The sequence below is a fragment of the Planococcus citri genome, chromosome 4, assembly GCF_950023065.1.
Source record: "Planococcus citri chromosome 4, ihPlaCitr1.1, whole genome shotgun sequence".
Taxonomy (NCBI): Eukaryota; Metazoa; Arthropoda; class Insecta; order Hemiptera; family Pseudococcidae; genus Planococcus; species Planococcus citri.
The window spans coordinates 35,422,227-35,431,425 of record NC_088680.1 but is presented as its reverse complement, the minus strand read 5'-3'; the positions used below and the strand labels follow the sequence as shown (position 1 = coordinate 35,431,425).

General features: G+C 36.0%; 1 protein-coding gene across 1 annotated transcript; it reads right to left on the bottom strand.

Annotated features, from left to right (window-relative positions):
* Nucleotides 1-3,403, bottom strand: LOC135843692 (uncharacterized). Its single transcript, XM_065361657.1, has 2 exons — nucleotides 3,234-3,403; nucleotides 1-2,191 (listed from the first exon to the last, which is right to left on the bottom strand). Exon 2 carries the CDS (start codon nucleotides 2,142-2,144, stop codon nucleotides 279-281), a length of 1,866 nt encoding a protein of 621 aa, XP_065217729.1. The 5' UTR covers nucleotides 2,145-2,191; nucleotides 3,234-3,403; the 3' UTR covers nucleotides 1-278.
* Nucleotides 3,404-9,199: the final 5,796 nt, after the last annotated feature.

The window sequence follows — 9,199 nt, the reverse complement described above, 5'->3', positions numbered from 1 at the left end:
TATTCATAATAGTAGATCTAACGATCCGTACAAACACATGGAATACAATATTAAAATCATTATTAGATGAAAGTGACATATCAATATGGCAGGCTTTTACAGACGAACATCATCGGAACTTTAATGAGTTAGCTATAGAGGATTTTTGTGGATTTTCTCGGTTCCGTGAATAAAACAGAAAAGTAACATGTAATTGATCACAATTTACATTTCGGCGGATTGTCGTCAATCTCAAAAGATGAGAATCGAAAAAAATGCATAAATATTTAGATTTTTTGCTAGTTGCATAAAAAAGTACTACAGAAAGATTCATAAAGAGAATGTTGCTCCATCTCTACATCCCCTGATACTTTGGTAGGCTGTAATGAGATTTTAAACCGCTCGATAAGACTTTTGTTTCCGTCCAAACACCAAGACAAAAAATCCACCCACTCTGGCATTTTGATTGTTTCCCCAACTATTTCGAAGAGGTTGGGAGAGAATTTCATAAAATGTAGCTTTATCGCAAATAGATCTTCTTCGCTGGATAAATATTTTTCAATGCATTGTATAACTTGGTCAACAGATCCATCACGCAGCATTTCTTCCATTTTTACTAAACTAGCTATGAGCACATCCTTCTGAAAATCTTTAATTTCGTCGACTGCGAAAATGTCGCGCAGAAAATATTTAAACTCAGCGTCAAGGACCTCGTCATCACAACAATCGCAAAGCGTATAAAACAGGTCATCCTTCGGCATTGACGTAATAATTTGCTTTTTCAAATTTCGAATCACATCCTGGTCCTCTGTACAGAAATTCAAGTAGTTCTGTAATTCCTGTAAAAGTCCCCAATTCAACACCAATTCGCTAACTGTTCTGATTGAATTATAATCGGTCATGACAGTGCGTTTGAAAGCAGCGATGTTTTCATTACTATCAAAGATTATCTTCATCATTTCTTCGATTTTGTTTTTATGTTTCATTTGACCGATAACTAAACGAGTCCAATCAGCTTTCCAGTGTCGATGCCTACGTTCAGAATCCCAAAGCAAAAATACTTCGAAAATCAGCTGATAGTTTGGTGAATTGAATTCACAATCATCAATCCACTTTGCCACATAATCGAATTCCTGTTGGTTGGCGACAAACTTTTTTTGCTGTTGCGACATACAGAGCCACATTCGCCGGAGTAGACGATCAACATAATCTCGATCTGCCTCCATGCCTGTCACGGAACGCAGAAGACAATTAAGAACATCATCATTTATTAAATTCACCACACGTTTCCAAGTTAACATTGTATATTCTATGTACTTGGGCTCTCGGGCGAAATACAGCATAATCTCATAACCATTCTCCCTCATCATCCAAACGAGTTGTGAGCTACTCAATTTGGGAAGAAGGTGCCAAATCAACTCAGGTGTGCCGCTGTAGGCAGTATAAATTATTTCTTTAGCATTCTTCAGACGACCTTCTTCATCAAAGGACTGTTTCCAAAAATACTCTACGACTGGCCAATGACTATAGTATTTTCTATAGATAGGTTGTATCAACTCGGAAAAGAAATGAATGTTCGTGTTTGTCAGATGACGAAAACCTGTCACATGTCGTATTTTGCAGCACCAGTACTCTAAGAATGGATCAACATCCGTACACAATGATTCGGTGGCGAGATGCATCTCATCAGGCGACAACGTCTCTTTCAAACGATTCACGTCATCGATGAAACAATACGTGCAAGCAATTTGAAACTTTTGCACATTTGTCAATTTATCGCTATCCAACAACTTTCTGGCCGTTTGTTCGAAGCTTATTGAGCCATTGGGTAGCCATACCAATCGATCAAACAATGTGATCATATCATCTGATGGCATTTTACGAAGGAATACTTGATCCCAGTGGTATCTCCACCACTCAGCAATAGGTTTGTCCATACGATCAGACAATTCACGCAGCATGTCAGTAATAGATTCAGGCAACGTCACGCTGATTAGATCCATTTCATAACATAAAATATCGATTTCTTTGTTTCCACGATGGATCTGTGTCATTTTATGGTGCTTCAAGTCAGCCAGCATAGATATTGCAGCTAAATCGACTAGCTTACCAGCATGAAGGTAGAATACCAGTGTACCATCGGACGGAGACTGGTCGTCGCTCATTTTGATTTTATAATTTCAAGGTTTGGCCGCAAACAGAGTCTTGATGTCTGAAAGTTGAATGATTTCATCAGCATGCACAGCAGTATAGGGTAAGTCTAACTCTAAGTAGGTATAGGCTATTTGAAATACACTAGCATCATTTTCCAATGTAGGTATGTATTTTAAAAAAATTACTGAAGCTGTCAACCTAAGCTAACACAGCAAAATCCTATTTTTTGCATCAAATTCAAACCTGACCAAATCAAATACGCGTTGGCAAGTGAATTTTTGATATAACGAAGATTCGCCTGTTTCGACTAAGAAAGGTATTCCAGCGTAAGCTTTTTTTAAACCGGACAAAGCTAGATCAAAAGATCATGCAAAAATGTAAGTATAGGACCATAGGTAGGTACCTAACCAGTCAAAATATCAGGAGCCAAAGCGCAATTTCCTATCTGACTATCTGAGGCGAATTTTTGAAAATTAAATTTGGCGGTAAAAATAGGTAGGTAGCTAGGTATACTTACCTATGTGAAAAAACCGAAATTTCACTGAATTGATCTAGAAAGCTCTCAGTACTTTTTGACAATTTTGTCTACGTACAAATTGCGTCTCTCTGTCAATTTTGAAAAAAAAGAGATTTTACGAACAATTTCGCCGAAAAATATGACTTTTTTACAATTTACAATATGTACTTGAAGTATTTTGAAATTTCTTTTCTTTCATAAAGTGTGATTTTTTGGGCTACATCGACAGGTGGGTTCCGACTAATGAAGAAGGAGATCCAAAGCGAAACAAAAATGTTCAAAATGACCAAAAATTAAGAATTTTGACTAGTTTTAAGGGGTTTCATCAATCGAAACACGAATAACTAAGAATAAAATCTCTGCTTCAAATGAGCACCAAAGTATGATGAAAAAATACTTCAAAATCGACTTACTCAATTGACGAAAAATATCGCTAGGACTTCGTAATAGATACGCGTATTTTAGACTCTAAAACCTATCAAGATCAATGTTGCTCAGTAAATATAATATAAAAATTACAAATAGAGTTCGATGTTTAAAAAAATGCAAAGTATGATGAAAAAATACATAAAAATCGACTTACTCAATATGACGAAAAAATATATCGTTAGGACTCCGTAGTATTTCAGAGTACAAAACCTCTCAAGACCAATGTTGCTCAGTAAATATAATATTATTAAAATTACAAATTCAGTTCGATGTTTGAAAAAAAAGGCGAACAAATCGTCGAATCTTCCTTCACAGCACGTGTATGACTAGAATCAATATAAAAGACTGACGACTGTAGACTCGCAAAGAAAGTAGGTGCAGGATTGGCAAAAAAAAAAAAAAAAAAAAAAGATGAACTGACTAGATGGAATGGAAAATGGAACAGTAAAATATAGACAAAACAAAAGTACCTCCACTGGTCAGACTGTCGTCTGTTTACGATCATCTAGATGTCATTTACGTGTACTTCCACCAGTTTTCTCTCTTCACTTCACTCGACTTCATCAACGTGACATTTAGATAGCAAAACACAGGGAGTATTTCTTCACGCAGGATATGTTAGGAATTCTCATTTCAATGTACACAATGGTAAGTATACGAGTGTGGATGAATTTACTACCTAATATCATAGTCTCTTAATTTTTTCAATAAAAGTAAGCACAAAACAGTGCATATATACACACTTGTCACTTGATTAGAAAGCACTCGCACTATTGCTTCTAAAACAAGCCTTAAAAAGATTGTAATTTTATTCAATTTTCGACAATAAAATTAATAATATAAAAAAATTGATACTAGCGAGTAGATAATATGCTTTCGGGAACTATTCTCAATTTTTTGAAATTGGCAATAATGACTGAAAAATTAGCACTTGACTGTAATTTTAAATACGTATCTCCCTAGTTTCAGAAACCAAAATTTTTGATGTTTTGGCATAATTAATGCGAAATATTTTTCAAAACACGAATTTATGCAAAAATAAGTTATTTGCAAATTTTCAACCGGTCAGTAGAACTTTCAAAAAGTGGTCTTGTATTAGTATTCTCAATTCTGATGGCAATGACCTAGATGGATACAGAATTTCAGGTACTATCTTTTGCAACGGAGTCATTTTTTTCGAAATCTATAGCATATGTATATGGAAGGAACTCGAGCGAAAACAGAAATGCCTCCTCTCTGAGAACCCATTACTCCCCTCTAGTCTAGGAGTAGGTACTTTAGGAGCTAAAAAAATTTCTGAAAGATCTTCAGCTCAAAATAGAAGTCTCTACGTACATTTTTGTTATGCATAATATACTAGATAGGTAATCAGGTAGCTACCTCTCATTTCTCAATTGAAAAATGTTTACGATTCATTGCATTATAAGTTTAGAACAGCTAATTCATAATCATTTCGTCAGAAGATAAGCAAACAGTAGAAGAAGCAGGTAACTATTCGTTTACTAACAACATAGACGTTATTCCACAAAAGAAAATACTTAAGTAACAGTGTTCCAGCCAGCAACCTCCAAGTGAAGCATTATTTCCTTTCGAAAACACGCAAATGAAATTCAATAGACTAACTAACGAACAGGTTCCCGGCTGCCACCCATACTCTCAAACTTGACATAAAATACTTCGGAATTTTGATTTATTTTTTTTCACAAAAAATTAGAGTCTATGAATTTTTGTTGGGAAAACACAAAAGTGCATACTTTTGGAGCGCAAGAAAGAGCTGCACACTTGTAACGTATAGGTGATTACATTAAATTTGCAAAAAGTATTTCATCAGACAGGTATCACGTTTGAAAAAAGCAGATTATTTATTACAACATTGAACCATAAGCTTCGCCCTTCAACTTCCCACTCACCGTTTGTTGCACAAGTTTCATTTTTATGAAACCAATAATAAACGTTTTGTTGCGAAAATAATGCATTTTTAAAAAATGATTGCTTTGGCTCCTCAATATGAATAAGCAAAGTCAGATTCTCTGATGCTTTTCAAATCGAACTACGAATTAATAAATGGACTCAGAGTTAGTGTTTTGTTTATTCATAATAATAGATCCAACGAATCGCACAAACACATGGAATTACACCCATTAAGTATTGGATTGAAGTTACGTTTTAATTATGGAAGGCCTTTTATCCATGAAGATCATCTGAACCTTATGAGTTATCTCAACTTCTCAAGGATACCTGTGGTTTTTCTCAGCCTCGTGAATAATATAAAACAGAAAAGTGACATGTAATTTGATCACATTTATTATTTTGTTGGATTGTTATCAACCTTAAAAAATTAGAATCTAAAAAATGCACTTACTCTTTGCTTAAGAAAAAATTACAGAAAGATTCATATAGAGAATGTTGCTCCATCTCTACATCCTCCGACTCTTCGGCAGGTTGTAATGAAATTTTAAACCGCTCAGCAAGACTGCTGTTGCCCTCATAACACCAAGATGAGAAATGCACCCAATCTGCCATTTCGATCTTTGTGGCAATATCGTGGTGGTCGCGAGAGAATTTGATAAAATGCAGCTTTACTGTGTACAAATCTTCTTCGTTGGATATATATTTTTCAACGCACTGAATAAGTTCGTGAACGGATCCTTCGAGCAGCAGTCCTTCCATTTTTTCCAAACTAGCCATGAGCACATCCCTCTGAAAATCTTTAATTTCATCGACCGTAAATATGTCGCGCAGAAAATATTCAAACTCAGCATTAAGGCTCTCATCATCGCAACGTTCGCAAAACACCCAAAGAAATTCATCCTTAGGCATCGTCGTTAAAATTTGTTTTCTCAAACTTCGGATCACCTCCTGGTCCGCTGTTGAGTAATTCAAGTAGTTTTGTAATTCTTCGCAACGTCCATACTTCAGCAATTCTTCACAAGCCGCTCTTATTGAATTATAATTGGTCAAGTAGGTGCGTTTGAAAACAGCGATATTTTCATTACTATCGAAGATTATCTTCATTATCTCTTCGATTTTGCTTTTATGTTTGATTTCACCGATGACTAAAGAAGTCCAATTAGCTGTCCAGTATTGACACCTTCGTTCAGAATCCCAAAACGATAATACATCGACAATTATCCGATACATTGGGGAATCATATTCGATATTTTCAATCCACTTTGCCACATACTCGAGTTCTTGTTGGTAGGCGACAAACTTCTTCTGTTGTTCCGACATGCAGAGCCACATTTCGAGAAGTAGACCATCAACATAATCTCGATTTTGCTGAATATCTGTCATGTGGCGTAGAAGATAATTAAGGTCACTATCATAGATTACATTCACCACACGTTTCCAGATCAACATTGTATATTCGATGTAGTTAGGTTCTTTGACGAAATAAGTCATAATGTGATAACCATTCTCCATCATCAGTGAATCGAGTTGTGGGCTACTCAATTTGGGAAGAAAGTGCCAGATCAGCTCGACCGGTGTGACACTATAAATCATTTGTATAGCTTTCTTCAGACGCTCTTCTTCATTAGGCGACTGTTTCCAAAAATACTGCACGACTGGCCAATGGTTATAGTATTTTCTACAGAAAGGGTGTATCAATTCGGAAAAGAATAAATTATTGTTCGTGTTCGTCAGACCACTATAACCTGTCATACGTCGTAATTTACAGCACCAGTACTCCAAGAATGGATCAACATCCGTACAAAATGATTTAGTGGCGAGATGCATCTCATCGGGCGACAACGTCTGTTTCAAACGATTCACGTCATCGATGAAACAATACGTGCAAGCAATTTGAAACTTCTGCACATTCGTTAATATACTGCTATTCATCAACTTTCTGGCCGTTTGTTCGAAACTAATTGAGCTATCGTGAAGCCATACCAACTGGTCAAACAATGTGATCATATCATTCGACGGCATATTACGAAAGAACACTTGTTCCCAGTGGTATTTCCACCACTTAGCTATAGATACGTCCATACAATCAGACACATCACGCAGCATATCAGCAATAGATTCAGGAAACTCCACGCTGATTAGATCCATTTCATAAGATTTAATATCCGTTTCTCTGTTTCCACGATGGATCTGCGTCATTTTATGATGCTTCAAAGCAGCCAGCAAAGATACCGCTGCCATATCGACTAGCTTACCGGCATGAAGGTAGAAAATCAATGTATCATTGGACGGAGTCTGGTCGTTGCTCATTTTGATTTTATAATTTCAACGTTTGACCGTAAACAGAGTCTTGATATCTGAAAGTTGAATGATTTCATCAGCATGTACAGCAGTATTATGGTAAGTCTATAACTCTAGGTAGGTATAGGTACTTGAAATATACACTAGCATAATTTTTTAATGCATATTAAAATAATTACTGAAGCTGCCGATCTAAATTCTACGCAGCGAAATCCTAACTTTCGGATCAATTTCAACAATGACCATACCAGGGTATCAACGGATTTTTTGTTGAAAAAATCACTACTTTTTTCACTACATTTTTTTCAACCAAATTTTCAGAATGACATCCACTCGCCCCCCCCCCACACACACACAACAAAGTCACATTTTTCTATATTTCTATACATTAAATTTGCAAAAAGTACGAGTATTTCATCAGACGGGTGCCACGTTTGAAAAACCTAAACCAGAAGCTTCAACGTTCAACTTCCCACTCATCGTTTGCTACACAAGTTTAATTTTTATGAAGTCAATAGCTCTGTTCTATTCGCTGCTCCGAGCAACTCCGAGTTGCTTCGAGCAGCAATACTGTGTTCTTTTGGCACATTTTTACTCGGAGTAATCCGTCTAATCGTTCTTTTCGCAAGGAGTAGAGTCAAAAGAGCTGCTCTAGAGCAGGTTTTTCTACACCTGCTGAAAAGGAAGTGCAGAAGGAGTAGAGTAAAAAGAGCAGATTTTTTAAGGCGACATTTTTTTTTTTTTTTACAATCAGTATTCCGACATTCCGTTTTACGAGTGTTTATTTTCTTTTTTTTGTTGAAATTTAGTTGTTTTACAAGGTGTTCTTGGATTTGTGTTCTTTTCGAAGACTCATTTCCCCTACTCTCTCTACTCTTTTATCAGTTCCGGAGAAAATCACGAGAGTACACAGAGCTACTCGGAGTAGCGAATAGAACAGAGCTAATAATGAACGTTTTGTTGCGAAATGTACTTATGTTAGCATTACATGATTGCTTTGGCTCTTAAAAATAAATACTAAAGCAAAGTCAGTTTCTCTGATGCTTTATAAATCGAACCACGAAATTATAAACGGGCTCAGAATCAGTGTTTCGTTTATTGATAACAATAGATCAAACGAATCGTACAAACACATAGATTACAGGGTGTCTACCAAAATTTAATTCTCAAAAATAGCGACTTTTCGCGACTTTTTTTCGCGACTTTTCGCGACTTTTTTTCGCGACTTTTTTTTTCAGTTTAAAGTACCCCCCCCCCCCAAAAAAAAAATTTCCAACGTAAAAATCTTTTTTTCAACAGTTCCCACACCCAATTTTTCAACAAAAAAAATGGGATTTTTCAATAGTTCCCATGTAACATGAAAAAAAATTTATGAAGAACCTTTTTTCGCGACTTTTTTTCAGTACCCCCCCCCCCATTTTCTAACGAAAAAAATTGGGTTCCAATAAAATTTGCACTTATTGGGTGGTGGGAGGGGGGAGGTTTGGACAACTTTCAATAGTTTCCATGTGACATAAATAGTCATCCAAATTTTCGAGCTTTTCTTTTTCCTTTTCCATCTACTTAACTTTCTTCAGTTCTAAAATTTCAATTTCTTCGATTGTTCTTTTTCTAGTCATTTCAACCACTAATTTTTCTTTTTGTTTAAGCGAGAAGTTCATTCTTTCACTTCAAAACTTTGAAAGTTGAATGATATTTTTTTAGAAATTTCGATGTGTAAAAAGAAAAGAAAACAAGCCCGAGCGAAGCGAGGGCAAAAGCTCTTGAAAATTTGACTTTTGAAAAGTAAAAAAACACGTTTTTCTTCCATCACGGGCCCTTTCTTTATTGTCGGACCCTCCAGAATGAGCGAGTCCTAGGTAAACTCTCCTCTTTTCCCCCTCTCGACGGTCCTGCTCCTCCAGCAAT